A 20,139-nucleotide genomic window follows, 5' to 3' on the forward strand; every position below is an offset into this window, starting at 1 on the left:
AGTCATATTTGTTTGTTTCACTTTGAGTCTCAGGACAGGGTGTACAGTAATATTTCTTGTCACTTTGAATGTAGATAAAGTCTTTATAGACTGAGCCATTTCTCTATGTTGAGGAATATGTTTTGATGAAAACAGCTTTATGGAACTCAGCTGATCTCACATGGCAGTAGTTTTCGCATAAAATTGCGATTTCAGTTTTGATTGCTCACACACTCCACTCTTAGTAACATCTGTGTGTTAGAGCTCATCCTAGTCTGCTCACACAAAGCAGTTGCTGAGATGCCTAGAGAATGAGACATAGTGTGAAAAGGGGGTCCACACCCCTGCAGCTGCATTACCCACCATACAATGCACAACTGGGGATTTCCTGGTGTCAAGCGTGTGGGGCTGAGTATAGATAAGAACTCTGCTGTCAATGGTTACTTCCTCACAAATATGGACTCTTCTGGGTGAGAAAATATATCAATTGGTGATAGGATTAAAAATAACATATGAAGTAAATACTCAAGTTTTCACATTAATTGTTAACATCTTAAAATGTGACAGAGCAGAATCCACCTCTGATGTAGAAGAAAAGTAAAGGTTATGTGATCAGATTGACCTGGCCTGTGATTTGTGCTGTCCTCCCACAGAGCCCTGAGAATGGAAATCTAACCCAAGTACACACCATGACACACAGAGCCTCACTCATGTAATCAATATAAACTCAGCAGTGTGAGTGTCTCATATCAACCCTTCAGTTAACAAGCCTTACATTGCATTCTGTGATATTTTTGTCAAATTCTGTTTGAACATTAGGGAAATTTGAACAAACCAAAGATGACTTAGAAAGTCTGAAATAAATGCCCCCAAATCATTGTAGTGTCACACACAAGATGACAGAGAATACAGAGAGGTTGAAGTCCCTCAGAACTTGCACTGTACAGCTGTCACTCCATTGATGAGATCTGTCCCCACCATGGGACGCCAGAGCCTAAAGGACATTGATAAAAAAGCAAAGACTCAGATATGGGATTTCCAGGGGTAAAGAAGTGGATTGGCATCCAAAAAGTCCACCAAAGTCCAACAGACTGTCCTCAGTTGTAAGGATTTTCTAATAACTGCTAATTCTCAGACTCATTAGTGCAGAGTGGGCATGGAAGTAAGGTGTAGCTTGGTCTATGAACAGAGGAGATGAGGTCATCTTTAACACACTGTGACAAGGATGACTCCTTGTTAGCGACTCCAAGGAACTCAAAAAATAAACAGACTACAAACATTATTCATCAAACAATATCTGTATGATTTATTAAATGATTCTGGATATTCATTTAATAAGATTTATTCAAAATCGTGTTTTGTGTTTTCAGTAAATGTTTATCATAACATATAAAAACACACATTCAACAGCCTTTAGTCAGAAGCATGGAAGAGCAGATGACTTGGATCAGGACAGAGACAGAATGTGTCTCCTTGACCTTTTCACCCCTACAGGGTTAATTCCTGTAAGTTGGTTGAAATTGTTATTAAATCACTTTTCACAGATCTCACACAGGGATTCAGTGTAAGTGCATGCTAATTTAGATAGGTCCTGAGATCATACAGAGTTCTGTGGCCCCCGCATGTGCTTCCTTCCCAGTCACAGGATCTTGCCCTACTGTCTCCAGCCTTTACAGAACAAGGACCTACAGTGACACAGCATTACCTCTCACAATTCATGTTTGTTTGCATTCCTTCTATAGAGCATTGGGTTTTGGAAAAATGCTGTGATACTTGGCAATCTCAATGTTTTGATGTCAGTGAGATGTCTCTTTGGCTCAGAAAATTTACTTTAGATGTTTTTCTAGCAGACATTCCTTCTCTATTACAAATATGGGTTTTATGTGCTTAATATGGATGTAATTGTACAGAAATATCTTGTGGCAGACATGAATCCCCTAGGCTAATTCTATGTTAAAGAACATACAAACCTATGTTGAATTTTAAATAACATTTGAAATATCAGTGACTTTATGAAAAACGCTGCTCTCTCTTCCATCTGTAAAGCAGGATTGACCAGAAGGTAGGGGAATTATTTCCCTTCAGCACTCTGTATTGAATGGGATTCTCAGATATGCTGGAGGGTGTCTATCAAGAGGATCTAAGACCTGGGCTCAAGGACTTGTCTTATCCCTGCAGACAATGTGGTACTCAGTAAGTGTCTCCTACACCAGGTAAGGTGGACGGAAATTTCTTGTCTTCCAAGGACCAACACTCTTTTGCTCTCCTCTGTGTTATGTGTATAAAGCCAATGCCACCATGGACTCTGTTTTTCAAATATAAACCACATAGTCAGGGCACAAAGGAAAGAGGGGTTCCCTGACCTATCAACTTGGGGAAAACATCAAGACAGATGTGAATGCTGGTTTGTTGTTTGTTTCAAACTGGCTGGGGACATGAAATTTCACAGAATCCACTTACAAGGATGTGGCATGTTTTTCACAAGGGGATCCAAAGCTTCTGACCTCCACAATATTCTATCTTATTCTGGTTTGATGTATCACAAACAGAATGAGGTTAAGACAATCTTCCTGCCATATGTGAACTTGCTGAGAGACTTTATAGCTGTCTATAAACATTTCATATAACACGAATATGCACATCACATGAAACTTCAATGCTTCTCTGTGTAAGGTGTAAAATGAACTGTGTGTTGGTGAGAATAGGGTACTGCGTTCAACCAAAGTCTCTACATTGGGCTCTGTCTGTGCTTTTAATACTAGTGATGTCTTTCATGAAATTTGCTGCAACTTGTCCTACATGGATTCATATTATATAGGTTATTGTATATATTTGTAAACTTCTTGTTGGATTCAACAGGGGCTCTGTCTGCTCCTGGACATTTCTTTAAGGTGAGGCTTCTGAGACCAGCATCAACCTCATTGACAATGATCTGTTTGCATTATGTATGCCTTCCAGGCTTACTTTGTTAGATTATTTGAACTCAGAAGTGGATCCATTTCTTCTAGGATATCCTGACTTCCATAGGATAATTTTTTCTTTGTCATGACTAATGATTTTCTGTATCACAAAGGAGTGTGAACCCTGACAAAAACCTCCCTGCAGGAGCGCTTAGAACCAGTAGAGGGCGACGTCAGCACATGGTGAACAGGGACAGTGCAGGAACAGGTGCAGAGTGGAGTCCTGGTTCCTGGGTCTCAAATACATCTGATGATGTCCCTGGTGTTCTTTGCACTTGTAGTTTATAAATGTCTGTAACACCTGTGGAAACAGATTTCTGTTTTTTTTTCCTTAACTTAAAAAACTATATATACCACACAGTCTAAAGGTGTGAATACTGAATCAACCCTGATACCAGAAATGGCCCTGAAGTTCCCTGTTAGCAGAAATGACTCTGCAGATGTCATCGGGGTCAAATGCTCAGGAAGTTCAGAGGTATTTGTGAGGCTGCACTCTCAATGAGTTTCAGGACAAAACTGAAGTTATTCTCATTAGGACAGAGTTGATTTAAATGGAAAGAACCTGTCTCTCAGGAAGCATGAAAAAAATTTCCACTAAACTGGGGCTAAGACTTTCTCTTGGCCACAGTGGGGTGTTGAAAACATTGTGTCAATATGGATATATATGATACAGAGAGAGAGAGACAAAGACAGAGACAGAGAGAGAGACAGAGAAAGAGAGAGACAGAGAAAGAGAGACAGAGAGTGCTAAGATAGCTAGCTAGCTAGCTAGCTAGCTAGATAAATAGATAGAAAAGATAGAGAGACAGATAGATTGATAGACTCAAAAAGACAGAGAGAGGGAAGGATTTACATTTTTACTAATATAAATGTACAGGACTATATGAAGGTATTTGGTTATGTTATAGCCTCATATAGATGTAAGGAACATTATGTTTGGAATAAAGAGTATCATTTAAAATAGCCCTAATTTAACTGTCCTTGACTTTAAGGTTAGTTTAAAAGTATAAAAACCCAATATAGGTAAAATGTAGGTTGTTAAAAACTGTGAGCACTTGCTGGGCAGTGTTGGCACATGCCTTTAATCCCAGAACTCCAGAGGCAGAGGCAGGCAGATCTCTGTGAGTTCAAGACCAGACTGGTTTGTAGGAGCAAAGTCCAGGGCAGCCTCCAAAGCCAGAGATAAACCCTGTCTCAATTCCCCTGAAAAAAACCTGTGAGCATTTGATAGTAAATCATTGACATTAATTGCACACACCCTCCACCTTGAGATGTGTCTCACTGTGCTTGCATCCTGGTGAGCATGACCTATCCTGTCTGTAATCACTGTGATGGGGTTATTTGTATTTTGTAAGATGTATATTGTGAGATGTATTTTTGTGAGAAGTGTGGCCACACTTTACTGCAGCTTGTCTACACCGCTTCACCCAACGGCATCCATCATTGTATGAAAATAGTTTAGAATGTCTGCCATCGTGGTGGGGTTCTGTTGGCCTCTACTGGATAGTGGCTCCTGATTGTCTCTACAATGCCCAGGACAAACAATTTCCTGGGCCCAAATTTCCTCATTCCTGAAATACAGGAAAGTGGCTACAAAGCCATAAAGGAAGCTGCTGTTCATGCTGGTGAGACGACCTGTGTGTAGCTTTTGACATTTCTAGGAAAAATACTCTCACAGCAATCCCCCTGTTTCTCTGACTCTCACACTCTTCCCACACTCCTTCACATTGATCCCCAAGACTTCAGTGAGTTGTGTGAAGATGACTCCACCCCCTCCTCCTCTCTCTCTTCTGCTCTTCCTCCTCCTTCCTTCATCTTCTGATCCCCTCCTCCTCCTACTGCTTCATCACAACAATCCCTCTCCTCCCCATCTCCCTCCTCCCATCCCTCCTCCCCTCTCTCCCCACTCTCTCTCCTCCTTTTATTCTGATTTAAACAGCATAACTTTTTGTTTTATTTAACTTTGTGTGGATTTCATATGTGAGCACTTTATTACCTGAACTACACTGCTGATCACTTCACTGCACTACTGCTGATCTGATTAGGACTCCACTCTCAGGTCTCTCTCTCTCTCTCTCTCTCTCTCTCTCTCTCTCTCTCTCTCTCTCTTTCTCTCTCTCCCTCAGTACACTCATTGCAAACTATTTACAGCCAGGCTGCACTGTAAAGTGTATGAACATGAAACTTCAGAGAACTGAGTACAGATCAGGGAGTGATTTAGGGATGACTCTGGGATGATGGTATGTGATGTCACTTGCCTTGTGTTGGTTATGACATGAGCAGAAGCAGAACATGTGTCCCTGGGCCCTGCACTCAGAGCTGAGAGCTTAGGTCACTGTTATTTCCCAAAAAGGACAATAATATTAATAGTTCAACTGGTGAGTCAAATGTGGTCACTCAGTGACCATTCTGGGGAACCTCATGTGAATGTGAAATTTGATACTTCATTCATTCATTCATTCATTCACCTATCTATCTATCTATCTATCTATCTATCTATCTATCTATCTATCTAACTACTGTGTGTCAATAACAACTCTGGCCCTAGATAAGTCCACTGTACACATTCCACCCTTTCATGTCAGTAGCTTGTGAGAGTTGCTGAGTGAGAGAGAGCTGGGCTCTCAGAGAGACAAGCTTGCAGCCTTCTCACACATGTGGTGAAAGTGATCATGCAGCATGCTCTCCTACATTTACTTAGAGGAACATCCCACATGCAAATTCCTAGCAATGCCACCAGAAGTCAAGCATCTGCTTAAATTCAGAGCCTCCTACACCCTGGAGAATATTTTTTCTGGGGGGCATTAAATTCACCCCCAAGAACATGAAATACTTGTGGGTCTTCATTTTCCTGCTGATGTCTCCCAGCTGTGAGTTCCACGGGGAAGCAGTGGAGAACCTTGTTCTGCTGGTTCTGAGCTCCTGACTCACTGTTGTTCTTTGTTCACAGGTGTCCTGTCCCAGGTGCAGCTGCAGGAGTCAGGGCCTGGTCTGCTGAGGCCCTCGCAGTCACTGTCCCTCACCTGTACTGTGACTGGTTACTCCATTAGCAGCGGTTACTGGTGGCATTGGATTCGTCAGCATCCAGGGAAAGGGCTGGAGTGGATGGGTGATATTTATAACAATGGAAACACCTACTACAACCCATCTCTCAAGAGCCGAATAACCATGACAGTAGACACATCGAAGAATCAGTTTTCCCTGAGGCTGAGCTCTGTGACCACTGAAGACACAGCTGTGTATTACTGTGCACGAGACACAGTGATGGAACTTCAGTGTGAGCCTGCACAAAAACAAGCCTTCCTGCTGGGGACAGGAGTGCCTCTGTGACAGCGGGCACTGTGAACTCATGCAGTCTAGTCTCAACCCGGAAGCAGCACAGTGAGGAAGGACCACCCACTTCCTGTGGGATGGGGAGTGTTATGTCCACCAACCACACGCTGTCCAAAAGGACATTATCCCTTGCCATTGTGTTTCTGCTTTCACAGATCCTCGGGTGGCAGTAAAGGCCATAAGAAAACAGTGTCGTTATTTTCATAGATGCGATGGGGATAATGAGTAGAATATTTGTCCTCACCAATCATCATTTGGCCTCCTTTTCCGTCTTGAGCATCAATATATGTCATGATTCTCATTGCCTCTCGATTGAATTATAAGCTGAACTTCGTCTCTACAAAACAAATATGGGAAACATTAAGTGACACCATAGGCTCCTTTGGATTGTGGTTTGTTAGGATGCTATTAAAGTTAAAAGTTGTCCAGGGCAACTTTGAATCAACAAAATACACCGCTGTCATTATGTGAGAAGGAAAATATGCAGATACTGGAGTCTCTCTGTCCCCGTCTCTGTCTTTTTCTCTTTCCATCTTTCTCCCATGTCCCTCTTCCCGTCTCCACGTCTGCTTTCTAACATTCAAATTTCATCTGAAGCAGAGCCCCAAAGTTCTCATGTGACCATTGACTAGTTGTGGGAAGAGGTGTCATTAGAAACCTTGCAGCCTTCAGTGTGGGATTTGAAGTTTTTATATATGAAATGGAAATGATTCTGCTCTTTATACAACCCAGGCTGTAAGATTCATTTAGAAGTCTGAGTGAATTAATACATAAGGTAGAATTTTCCAAAAACCAGGTAAGTCCAATAACACATTGCCCTCATCTGTGCCTCTTCTCTCAGACAGGTGAGTGTCTCTCCTAGAGGACATGGTCGTTGCCTCTGCTCCTCATGATTCTTGTGGTTCTTAAGGTTTTGAACCTCTTGTCCCCCATCACAGTGGCTCCCTTAGTGGGCAAAGTTCCTCTTTCATTGCTTTCCCTCAGTTTCATGAAGGAGATGAATTCCAGAGGAGCTCAGAGCACAGATCTCAGGTTTGTCATGAGGAAAGCAGGAGGGAAAGAGTATGGAAGGAGCCGCCTGTCCCTCTTCCCCTGTGCATTGATTGGGTGGTTCTCTGAGAATCACCCTGGAAAGTGAGCATTGAGATGGTTTTCCTTTGAGGATTTCCTGTGAACTCCTTACTTTCTGTTTTCTCTTCCAGCATCAAGTCTTCACATTGGACATGAAAATCAGGATGCTTGACCAATAAGATGCAGTGGAGTTCATTTGGGGAAAAGAATCTTACACAGAAAACAGTGACTGTCATGGACTCCCACTCCAAGGATGCAGACCCTGACATCTGGATGCTCTCTGAGAACTGAAGAAGGGGCTTCTGGATCCCCAATCCTATTCCTTTTAACCAATCACATCCACATCTTTGACCACGCCCAAAAGGGGATGTCAATGCTACAGGTACAGTGGATGAATATGTTACTACAATTCCCCTTTTAGTCTAAATAAGATTTAGACTTGATACAAAACTATACACAATGATAGCAAATATTAAGTATGCTCTTGGAGAAGGCATGGTAAAATCATACACAATTCATGACCTATGGCCAGTGAAGCAACACAGAGCAATTGCCATGAACTACATATCCAGTCCTAGGGCAAAGACATAACAGAAATTACCATGAAGTTGTCTTAAACTGGAAAATTTTAATCCTGTACCTAATATTTCTATCTAGGATGACAGAACAATACTTGTGACAGTCTAATCATCAAACTCATCAGAGACCTGAGAAGGAAGATAACAATACTAGGGTAGGCAAGAAATGCAGGTGAGCAACTTCCAAAGGTGCAGAGAAGACAGAACCAACAGGCTACCTGGACAGTCACCCAGAGTCTCATAGCAGCGTAGGGGCAACCAGCTTTGTCTAAGACCTAGAGTAACTGACTGACCAACACAGAAGCAGGGAGGTTAAAAGACTGTCTTACCCTGATTGGCAGTGTTCAGCAGTCTTCTTTAAGTTTATCTCCTGAAAGTTCAGTAGGACATCATGTCCAGAGTCAGCTGTTGATGTGGGGTCAGGTCTTTGCACAAGAGGCCAGTAGCCAAGGAGAGAATGAACTCCAGAGGGATTTGTCAATGGTGCCCACCATGCTCACTGGAATAGCTTGGTGCTGTCAGGAGCAATTGTGTCTCATGTCAACAGAGTACTAGTATTTAAACATTTATGGTCTATGAAGTGTTTGAATATTATATATCTGTCTGACTAATCTCATAGGTATAAGAAACATGTATAACTATGATCTGTAATTCTCAGAAACATAGTTGTACAATGGCTGAAGCTTCCCAAAATAATTTAGCAGGTACAATTATATATAATCAATGATATATATATATATATATATATATATATATGAATGACAGAGATAGAACTGAAAGGTCTTTATATTTCTGTGCAAAATATCATAAACAAAAAGAAGACCTTATGCAGTCAACATACAAGAATCTAACAATTTAGATTATTTATAGCTCATAGTTGCTAAAAATAGTTCACAAGAAGTATGTTAAACTACCTATATCCAACCCTAACCATACCCTTCCCATCCAGACCCTTAAACATATCTAAAAGAGATACCAGAGACTGAGCATCACCTTCCATACCCAACTCTATACAACTTTAAACCAACACTAAGCAGGTGATATTTATCTTCTTTTTAGTGACAAGAGAAAAGAAGAAAAAACCCAAATACCTTTAATGCCAACAGTAGCTAATGGGGGCATTGTTTCCTTTTTTATATATAAATTTTACTTAAATTAGAAATAATCTTAATTTACATATCAATCCCAGTTCCCTCTCCCTTCCATTCTCCTCAGACTGCTGACAGGCCATCATGGCAGCTGTATGTGCTCACCAAGCTCTTTACAGCCTGTGATCTTCACTCAGTCTCGCTAAGTGTCACATTCCACCATCATCATCAACTGATTTGGAGACAGAATTGGAAATTCTCAGAGAGGGTGTTGTTTAAAAAAAGTTTTTTCCAAAGTTAACAAATTGGAAACTCCTTTATGATGGAAGGAGATATGTCTCTGTGAGGTTATATGATATGTGGTTTAAAAACGATACAATTAAATGTGTGCCAAGTTGCTTGATTTGATGCCAGGATGCAGGTCTTAGAAAGAGTTAATAAAGAAAATAATTCCATTTTGACTGATAAGATATAATCCTTAAGAGATATTCAGACAAAGTCAGAGGAACTGAAAGGAGATTCAACATCAGTATTACATTATAAGATTAGAGAGGAATAACCCAATGCTTTCAAACACCCACCCTTAAATTATCCAGTTACCTAACAGGAACACATGCCAAATGACAGATATCTCCAGCCTGTGTAAGATCTGACTGGATTATTGTGGAAATAATATATTTGTGGAGATTTAAAGAAGTGATCATCTCATATGGTATGCATTTACCCTTTGTGAGGCAGATGTTTAATTCGTGGTCAACTAGTAACAGAACTATCCCAGAGCGACTGGAAAGAGTTGGCTACAGCAGTATTGGAGCCTGGTCCTCAATTGCAATGGAGGACATAATGTAAAGATGATGCTAGGGCCATTGCACAACACAGTAGGCCTAGAGTACTGAAACTTCCCAAGACCAATTACTTGGTGACAGCGATTATGCTGGTGTGTGTGTGTGTGTGTGTGTGTGTGTGTGTGTGTGTGTGTGTGTGTGTGTGTGTGTGTGTGTGTGTGTGTGTGTGTGTGTGTGTGTGTGTGTGTGTGTGTGTGTGTGTGTGTGTGTGCGTGTGTGTGTATGTGTGTGTGTTGCTATGTGCACCTGCCTGTACTTCTTGAGTCTTTTATTCTTTTATGGATTGTTTACATTTCATTTTATTTGCCATTTTAATTTCTAAAGAGAAACAGGAGGAGAAGAAGGCCTGAAGTTTGAATGGTGGGGAGGTGTGAGAATCTTGGGGGAGATGGGAGAATTGTGATCTGATGTACTGTATATAAACATTATTTTAAATGAAAAAATGTTACAAGGCATTTATCCCTCTTGTGTCTTACAATTCAATTTCAAGTAATCAAAGCCTAGTTGCCTCTCAAAGGAATCTTACCACTAGTTTGCAAGTGAATATCTCTGTCTTGTCAGGGAAGAATTGTAGTAGGAATAGTACACAGCTGGGAAATCTTTGATGAATTTTCACCCTCTGTAGCTTGAACAAGTACTTTTGGAAATAGGAGCATCAGTCAATATTGAGGAAGTCTACAAATCAGTTTCACCTTGACTTACTTGTGTCTCATATCCATAGTGTAAAAACTGTTAAGCATTAAGGTCTTATCATCTTGATCTTGGGAATAATCCAAATCAATGAGAGTGGCATATATTCTTTTAGAAGCACTGGAACTATGATTAAAACCAAACACAAACAAAACAATGGCTTCTGTTTCCTTATACATTCCAGTTAGATTTCAAGCCCCGTGTTGTTCTCTTCAAATAGTTCTTTTAAAATTTTCATAGTTTGTGACCATAGTTTCCAGTGGTGCATTTATGTTTGTTGTTAACAGTGAAATACAATGAAATAAAATACAATAATCAGAACAAGAACCATCACATCAAAGTTGGACAAGGTAACAGCAGAAAGAAAAGAGTCCAAAGAGAAGTCACAGGCATCTGAGACCTGATCATTTATACACTCATCAGTATTTCTTCAATTTTCAATATTAATATCTTTTTCAAAGAATTATTATGCATGAGTAAAATTTTATATTTTATTCTGCTTCTTTCTTTCATATTTAATCCCTTTTTCTTAAATATGTATGTGTATTTATATATCTACATATATATTACACACCTAAATAAATAAGAAAAATCTTCTCAGTCCATAAAATGTTACTTGCAAATGTGATTTCAGAGCTTTTTGTTTTGCTGAATTCTTCTTTCTAGAAGATTATTTCTCAGACACAAAATTCCTTAGTTGTCTGTGTTCCTCTGACTAGGGTTGAGAGCAGGTGAGATGCCCTCCTTTTGTGTTAGCATATCTACTGATGACATTAATGTTTTGGTCACAATTCAGCAGCCATGTTGGTTAGATTTAATGGATATCTCTTCTCTGTTCTATCTCCCTTCTGTTGGCAACAGGGTTCCTTATCTCAGTTTTCTGCTTTTTACTGCTGTTTTCTTGCTCACATTACCTGCATGCTTGCTGAAGTGAACTTTTTGATGCAGCTGAATGTATGAAAGCTTGAGTGTTTACCTGTAAGTTAGAGAAAGATAAATGGGAGGAGTGATGGTGTTGGTTCAGGGTTAATGATCACAGATTTCAGCATCTGTAAAGGAAAAGAGAATGTACTGTCCTGGCTGAGTCTTCTTTGGATTCTATTATAGTGACCTCAGCTAAGGTGAACAAACAGAGTACAGAATGTGGGATTACAGAGATCAAGAAAAGTACAGATAATAATCAGCACAGTGTGATGGAAAAAAAGAGATCCAATGTCTGTACCAAATGACAGGGTGAGGTCAGGCCACATGGCTGCCAGTGACATAGGACCACACTGAACATGCAGGTTGGACACATTATGGACACCAGGAACCTGAGAATTAAATTCTCAGTTTCTTAGAGAAGAAACGAGATAAATATATAAGCACTATTTAACAAATGTGAACTGAGATTTTTCTGATTTTGTAATCAAAAGTTCAATAAACCTATAAATCCAGTTGACACAAACCTTGTATATACCAGTGTTTACTCACCAAGGCAGAGTTTACTGATAATGGTCAGTGAGAGCTGAATTTTAACCAGTTCAGGATGGAGGGGCCACAAGACTGATGCTGTGACAAGTTTGTTGTGAGCAATCTGACTTCTATATTCATCACAAACAGAGAATCCATCCTCTTTTCACAAACAGACTATAAAGGTGGTTGCCAGGATCAATACAATGGTATTTGTCAGGACACAATGACATTTTCAAGGTAAACACAGTGGGGTTTAAATTCATTTTTAAGACCAATTTTCCTGTCAAGCTTCTACATGCTTTGAATACTCCTAGGGACAAGGAGAAACAGGGGTGGCTTGAATCTTCACTGACTGAGGGAGTGCCTCAGTTTCTCAGAAAAAAAATGCCCCAGGAGCCAAGGTCTCTACCCTGAAAAACTCTGACATGTGCTTTTCAAACCAACTAGACCAGGTCAACTCCATGATTCCCTACAAAGCACAATGGGTCTATGTAGATGGAAGTTTCTGTCTGACCCAGTTCTGCACTTGTTTAAGTTGCAAATAAACACACAGAATCTTATATTAATTATCAACTATTTGACTGCAAGCTGAGGCTTCTTATGGTCTAAACTCCTAAACATTAACCCATTTCTATTAATCTGTGTATCTCCATGTGGTTTGCCTTACAGGTGATTTGAAGTCTCATTCCTCCTTGACATCTACATGGCATCACTCTGACTCGCCCTACTACTTTCACATTACAGTTAATAAATAATACATAGCCTGTGATGGTCAAGATATATATTTATTAGGTAGCCAACCGGCAGACAATTACATAAGCAAAAACAGCAGGGAAAAGAGAGACTACCATGTGCAGTCCCTATCTCCTTAAACCTTTACCATGCTACACTGACATCACCTTGACCACACCCTGATGGGCATAGGCAGGCACACCTGTAGCCAGCCCTAGGGAGGCCTGTTTAAAGTGTCTCCCTACACGTTTCTTTATCCTTTTTTGGATTTCTCGCCTGGTTAAATCATGCCAGTCCATTGGCTGAAACAGATTTATTCACTGACCAATAAGAGAAACATATATTCACAGAATACAGAAAGGCATTCCTCATCAGGTCTACCATGAATAAGATGTTTATTTTTCCTAGGAGCAGTGATTTAACATGCTGTAATTCTTTGGAGTGTGACTCTGTAGTACCAGTGGGTAGTGCTGGATGTGGATCCATCTGCCCCCAGGAAAGACCATGGCATTGTGAGGAATATTAGTGTCAATAGAGGCCCAACTGAAAATCAATTTCAGCGACATGTGTGCAGGATCTCCAGGAAAACAAGAGCAATTTTTCTCTGCAGCTGAGCTTGGTATGTATTGTGGTAGCATGGATGTGTTAATGCTCAAGCTACACAGTGAAATTTGAGTCTAAGCCAAGACATACCAACATGCAGGTGCGCTCAGGACCAACAAATGTCACAATGGAGCCAAAAATCATCAGGACAAAAATTAGTTGAAGAGAGGAGGTGACATCATAGTCTCTAAGGAATCTTTTTAAAAATCTGTTTTCTGAACAACATCTATTGCAGTTGATACGTGAAGTCTTGAATTTTAAGACACAGTAAAATATGTTTTGCTAAATATGGCATAATTTGCTATTTTCTTATTTGGTGTATTAAGATTTATTGATTTTTTGATAGTTATTTTTTTCATATAATTGTTTCAGATAATAGATTTACTGCTCTATTCCTTTCTGATCTTAATCACCTCCATACCACTCAAGTATGCAATGATTTTTATCCCTATAGAAGAAAACAAACAGACAAAAAGAAAAGGAAACACACACACACACACACACACACACACACACACACACACACACACACACTAAACTCATACCTGCAACCTCCTGGAAAAGCAAATATTAATTTTTTGTATATGAAAGAAGATGGCAAGTTCTCCTGATTTCAGAATTTTTGAAATTTCCAGACACAATTATTACCACGACCTGAGAAACATTTTATTTCAAGAGGATAGGTATCTCAGATTGGGATTCTATTCGAAAATTGAGAGAGCAGGCCTTCTTGTTTCCACAGGGTCTGCATAGGTCTCAGGAATGGCTACTTCCTGAGACATGTTGAGGATTTGGGAATCAGCATCTTGCTGTTTGAGCTAGTTGTACCCTACCCTGTCTTCTCCAACTAAACCAGTTGCCTATTTTTTAAAAAAAACTGCCTCATGAATATGCAAATGATGTGAGTCCATGGTGGTAAATAAGAGAAGTCCATACCATGACCAGCATATGACCAGTGTCCTCTCCACAGTCACTGAGCACACAGGTCCTCACCATGGGATGGAGCTGGATCATCCTCTTCCTGGTGACAGCATCTAAAGGTAAGGGGTACCCAGTTCCAGTCTTGAGAAGAGGTCACACACTCAGGTGACACTGAAGTCCACTCTGCCTTTCTCTCCACAGGTGTCCACTCCCAGGTCCAGCTGCAGCAGTCTGTGACTGAGTTGAGGAGGCCTGGATCCTCAGTGAAGATGTCCTGCAAGGCTTCAGGCTACACCTTCACTGATCATTTTATGCACTGGGTGAAGCAGAAGCCTGGACAAGGCTTGGATTGGATTGGATGGATTTATCCTGGAGATGGTGATACAAAGGATAATCAGAAGTTCCAGGGCAAGGCCACGCTGACTGCAGACACATCCTCCAGCACAGCCTACAAGGAGCTCAGCAGCCTGACATCTGAGGACTCTGCTGTCTATTACTGTGCGAGAGACACAGTGTTGCAACCACATCCTGAGTGTGTCAGAAAACCTGTAGGAGCAGGAAGCTGAGATGACACAGAGGACCAGCCAGGAGACTGGCTCAGAAACAAGCAATCTGAGTGTCTGTCAGTTGACACAGTCTTACCAAATTCTCAAAATCACAACTGTGCATGAAGTGATGCCGATTTAGGATGCCGGATTGTTTACCATACCTTGACAAAATCTTCTCCAGTGACCACCTCTATTGATATTTTTCTTTATTAATAAAACAATAAAAGTGAAAATTGTGGTTGCACATTATAATAAAACTATCTCTGGATTATATGAGACTGGGACCTTTGTTGGTATAGCTCTTAAACAACTAAATTGTGAATTGGCTCAGAAATTCCAAATAAATATTCTGGGAAAACAAAAATATTTTCATGTTCTGGCTATTACAAATAATGCTGTGATGAACATGGTTGAACAGATGTCCTTGTTGTAGGAATGTGTTTTTTTGTGGTATACATCTAAGAGTCAAATTGCTGGATCTTGTGGTAGACTCATTCTCATTTTGCTGAGGAAACACCATACTGATTTCCAAAGTGGCTGTACATGTTGGCACTCCCACCAGCAGTGGAGGAGTGTTCCTCTTTCTCCACATCCTCTCCAGCATAAACTGTCATTGGTGTGTTTGGTTTAGCCATTCTGACAGGAGTAAGACGGTATCTCAGTGTTGTTTTGATTTTCATTTCCCTGATGAAATGAAACTCAGGATGTCGAACACTTTCTTACGTGTCTTTCAGCCCTTTTAGATTCCTCCATTGAGAATTGTCTATTTAGTTCTGTACTGCCGGGGGCCAGGAAATATTATTAAGAAATATCCCAAGGTAAAAACCTCAGTTTGCATCTCTACAAGACTAAGCATTTGAATAGGCCTGTACCTGGACAGAGGGCTAGGTGTGGAAGTAACAAGTGAGGACAGAGAGTTAGAAGCAACCAAGCATAGGGGTCGATGGCAGGAGAGAATAATGGCCTCCTGGCTAAGGAAGCATGGTTAGAAACAGCCAGGAAGATGCTGAATAAAGAACAGAGTCCACTTTTGCAGCATGGAACTGAGAGCTCTCTAAAGATGACAAGATGCCGGTGTTTGGTCTTTATCACCTTTGGGTTGCTAGGAGTTTCCATGTCCATCCCCCCCCCAGGCCAAAACTCATGGCAACCATTCATCCTTTGCATATCTGCTCAACATAACCCAAGTCAATAAACACAGGAGAGAGAGCCATAGTTTGGGCACTGTGTGTGAGCCCATAGACAAACTTACAGTAGTAGATTCTCCAAACCAGCAGGCGGCATTGTTGATCTACAAGTCCCTAAGAAGTCAATGGTAGCAGAAGCTGATAAGAAAGTTGTGACTGAGGAAATTCCATCAGCCTGTGCAGATTTCATTGCCAATATCATTATATTCAGAGTCTGTGGTGCAGGTAGAACAGAAGTCATGCAAAGGACTGGTTCTTGCTGCTTCTCTCCTGTAACAGAGGGTGCATCTGTTTCTTGATATTGAAATTAGAGCAAAGCAAACAGGAGTCAGTTGATTCTGTAGCATACAGTTTTGTTTTAATATGTGTAGTTATAATTCAGACATTTATACTGACATGCAAACCAAACTTACACAGTTATATTAGTCAGTTTCCTGCAAATGGCACAAAACCAAAAATGTCATAGTCCATAAGAACTCTTAGCCATAACATTGTTTCTGTAATAGCTGAATTAATTAATCTCTTAAACAACTACTTTCCATTGCCGATTCCTAATACAGGGGGGACTATTCCAAGGGTCCTCCTCGAGACTGATACCATTACTACCAAGAAATTCCTGCATCCTCAGGTGAATTGGAGAGATGGAAATACATTAAAACCATGGCACTAAAAACCAGGTTGCATATTCCTCTCCTTCCTGTGGTAACCAAAGACAAGGAACCTATATTCCCTTTGAAGAAAAATAATGGTACAAATGCCAAAGATTTTAACTAACACACCCCAAACACAAACATGTGGCATATAAGTAAAAGCAGTTGTGTTGGGTTTAGTGTTTCTCGAGGAACAGCCTATTATTGTTATGTTTATGTAATATTAATTTTTATTATATGCACATAAATATGTATTATATAATGAGGATGAACCTTGAGTCCTTGTGCATGTTAAAATTCCCCCTGTTGCTGTTCTGAGTCCAGTTTCATTACAATAATTTAATGTATGCTTCATTATTCATTGATCTTTACATTAGTTCCCCTTCAATTATCAAACAGTGATTTTTAATTTTTAAATTTTGATGAAATTATGGTATAATATCTGGAAAGATAAGCATGTATCTGTAAAGAGTTAATGTATAAAAAGAAAAATGAATTAAGTATTTGAATAATTAGTAGATTCCTAGGGGAGGCCTTAGGCTCTCCAAGGAGCAGATGGGAGGTGGGGGAGTGGGAGGAACCAGAGGAGAGGAGGAAGTGGGAACTGGGATTAGAATACAAAAAATAATTCATAATTAATTAATTAAAGAAAAATAATTATAATATGTTAAGAAATAAATGAATGGAAAAAAGCTAAGCAATATACAGGAGCAGAAGAATTTGCTGGGGCCTTGGCCTAGGCAGTGGAGATGGGCTCATGCAAATATGTGTTTCCTGTGATCCCTGTAGTCCCCATGCTCTCTATTCCAGACTCACTCTGTAGGAAGTCAGACACAGTGCTGGCTGTGTTGTAATGAGGAAATGGAGTGGTATCCACCTTCTTCTTTTATAAGGAAAAGATAAACCCCCATAATGCAAATCCATCTTCTAACTCTAAGTTAAATCCCCTCCTGGGCTGTGGGAGCTCACAGCTCTCTCACAGGAGGCTGACCTTTGAGAAAAGGGGGTGTAGCCTAGAAGATGAGACTGTTGGGTCTTCTGTACCTGGTGACAGCCCTTCCTGGTGAGTGTGACCATTTCATACATGTGTCCATGAGGGGATGTGACAACATGTGATTGACAGAATTGACTCTTCCTGTCTGCAGGTGTCCTGTCCCAGATCCAGCTTCAGGAGTCAGGACCTGGCCTGGTGAAGCCCTCACAGTCGCTGTCCCTTACTTGCTCTGTCATTGGTTTCTCCATCACCACCAGTGGTTATGTCTGGCACTGGATCACACAGTTCCCAGGGAAGAAGCTGGAGTGGATGGAGTACGTAAATTATTATGGTGGTAGCACCAACTACAACCCATCCCACAAGAACGGAATCTCCATCACCAGAGAAACATCCAAGAAACAGTTCTTCCTGCAGCTGAACTCTGTGTCCACTGAGGACACAGCCACATGTTACTGTGAAAGGCACACAGTGAGGGGACTTCAGCTTAGCCCAGACAAAAAAAAAAAAAACAGCCTGCAGAGGAGCTCTAGGCCAGCAGGGTCATTGAGCACTAACCAAGACCAGGAACTCCAAAACTTTAGACTGGCAAGAAAAACACCTGGTTTCCTATGACTTTGCTTTCACCCTCCTAAACACAGAGAAGGCAGGGGGTCTTTCTCTCTCTGATTCTGAAATGCTGTGTTTTTGTAAAGTCTTATTTGTTTGCCTCTAACTGTGTGTCTCAAGACAGCATAGTAATATTTGTTGTCATTTTTGTTGTGGTTGTAGCATTCAGCAGTTGAGCCATTCCTCTGGTCTTAGGAATATATTTTGAAAATATATGTCTCTTTTTGAAAGTCAGTTGACCTTGGTATTGCAGTAGTTGACCCGTTAAAAAGTTAAATCTTCCCTCCATCCTCAGATATAACTTCATGCAGTAGCACTTCCTAGATTCTTGACAGAAAGTAGTTGCTCTCTGCCTAAGGAATGTGCCACAGACAGTATGGAATCCACACATATCTGTAGCTGTTAATACAGGATATAAGGTGAGTATGGGATTTCCTGAGGTCAAGTGTTCATGGGTGAGGTACAAAGAGTGGTGTCATGATTGTTACTCCCAAGCAAATTTTGGATTTTCATTAAAAATGCAAAACTTGCATTGTGATTACAACATCGTATTAAATTCTCCATTGTGTACACTGACATTTAACATTTTATAAGTGTGTCATAGAAAAATCTGGGACCATATATGGTCTACTGGAGACAGAGTTTGTAATTAGGACTTCAACCCCAGCATCAGTGTCAGAAACAATGCTTCTGATAGCCAAGTTTTCTTTCGTCTGAACCATCTGGTGTGCCTTCCTGTGCCAGAGACATGGGAGGAATGTCAGTGTGAACTCAGACACAAACCTCCCTGCATAAGAGTTCAAGGAAAGCATAGCTCTTAAGAAGCGCTGAGGCTACTCAGAACAACTGGATGCCCTCATGTTATATGATTTTCCCCACAAATAAGCATATGTCACCTACACTTCAGAATATGTGGTCTTCCTTTTCTGCTAAAAAAAATATCCTATGGATCTCTGGTAATCTTATTCTATGATAATTACTATTTGCTTATTTTCTAATGGGTGTATCATTATGAGCCCATGGAACAGCAATGGCATCCATTTGCTTCTTGCTATTAGATGAAATAAACAGAATATAAAACTTTCCAAGTTTTCTCACAATGATCTGCAATTTTCAGATTAGGTGATGATAGGTTTAGATGGAAATCACAGGGAATTTAAATCATCTGAAAACCTTTCTATTTATTTCCCATCTTGGGGAGTAGAATCCTGATCTTCCATGAATAAATGTTATTAGCTCACCTAGATGGAGAAACCATCTGTCTACTGTCCCCAGCTACCAATGTGTTAATGCTCTACTAAGGCACAGATAATTCACATTTTCACACAATGCAACTTGGAAATTTGCATCCTTGTCAAGATTAATTTAAACCCTATGTCCCATGTAATGATTCTTTTGAAGATGTTTGTACTTCACCTTGTGGAGAAGCCTGAGTGACCATTGTGCACAAGCCAAGTGATGTCCACAATGCAACTTGGAAATTTGCATCCTTGTCAAGATTAATTTAAACCCTATGTCCCATGTAATGATTCTTTTGAAGATGTTTGTACTTCACCTTGTGGAGAAGCCTGAGTGACCATTGTGCACAAGCCAAGTGATGTCCTTTATATATCTCTTTTATTTCCCTTCCATTGGCAAAAAAGTTCCTTATCTCAGTTTTCTGCTTTTTCCTGATGTTTTCTTGTTCATGTTGCCTGCATGCTCACTGCTGTGGACTGTGACACAGCTGAAGGTAGGAAAGCTGGAGTGTTTACCTGTGAGATAGAGAAGATCAATGGGAGAAGTGAGGGTAGATGTTGGTTCAGAGTTAATAATCACAGGAATCTGGAAAAGGAAAAGAAAACTTACTTCTCCAGGCCTGAGCCTCCTCTGGATTCTTTTATACTGACCTCAGCTTTG

General features: G+C 40.4%; 1 protein-coding gene and 1 gene segment (V, D, J or C); both read left to right on the forward strand.

Annotated features, from left to right (window-relative positions):
- Window positions 1-5,763: 5,763 nt before the first annotated feature.
- LOC113838436 lies at window positions 5,764-6,269 on the forward strand. The segment is given in 2 exon segments: window positions 5,764-5,809; window positions 5,890-6,269. Coding segments are annotated over 2 exon segments (426 nt in total).
- Window positions 6,270-14,328: 8,059 nt separating this feature from the next.
- On the forward strand, window positions 14,329-19,816 carry LOC113831629. Its single transcript, XM_035445901.1, has 4 exons — window positions 14,329-14,374; window positions 14,457-14,791; window positions 17,800-18,102; window positions 19,781-19,816. Exons 1-4 carry the CDS (start codon window positions 14,329-14,331, stop codon window positions 19,814-19,816), a joined length of 720 nt encoding a protein of 239 aa, XP_035301792.1.
- The last annotated feature ends 323 nt before the right edge of the window (window positions 19,817-20,139 follow it).

The sequence above is a fragment of the Cricetulus griseus genome, chromosome 5 (assembly GCF_003668045.3).
Source record: "Cricetulus griseus strain 17A/GY chromosome 5, alternate assembly CriGri-PICRH-1.0, whole genome shotgun sequence".
Taxonomy (NCBI): domain Eukaryota; kingdom Metazoa; phylum Chordata; class Mammalia; order Rodentia; family Cricetidae; genus Cricetulus; species Cricetulus griseus.

What these genes read in the sequence shown, in the direction of transcription:
- LOC113831629 (XM_035445901.1), top strand. Translation starts at nt 14,329, where the DNA reads ATGGGATGGAGCTGGATCATCCTCTTCCTGGTGACAGCATCTAAAG. An exon ending in CCTGGTGACAGCATCTAAAG is followed by an intron (nt 14,375 to 14,456) that starts GTAAGGGGTACC and finishes TTCTCTCCACAG; the next exon opens with GTGTCCACTCCCAGGTCCAG. An exon ending in GTTACTGTGAAAGGCACACA is followed by an intron (nt 18,103 to 19,780) that starts GTGAGGGGACTT and finishes ATTCTTTTGAAG; the next exon opens with ATGTTTGTACTTCACCTTGT.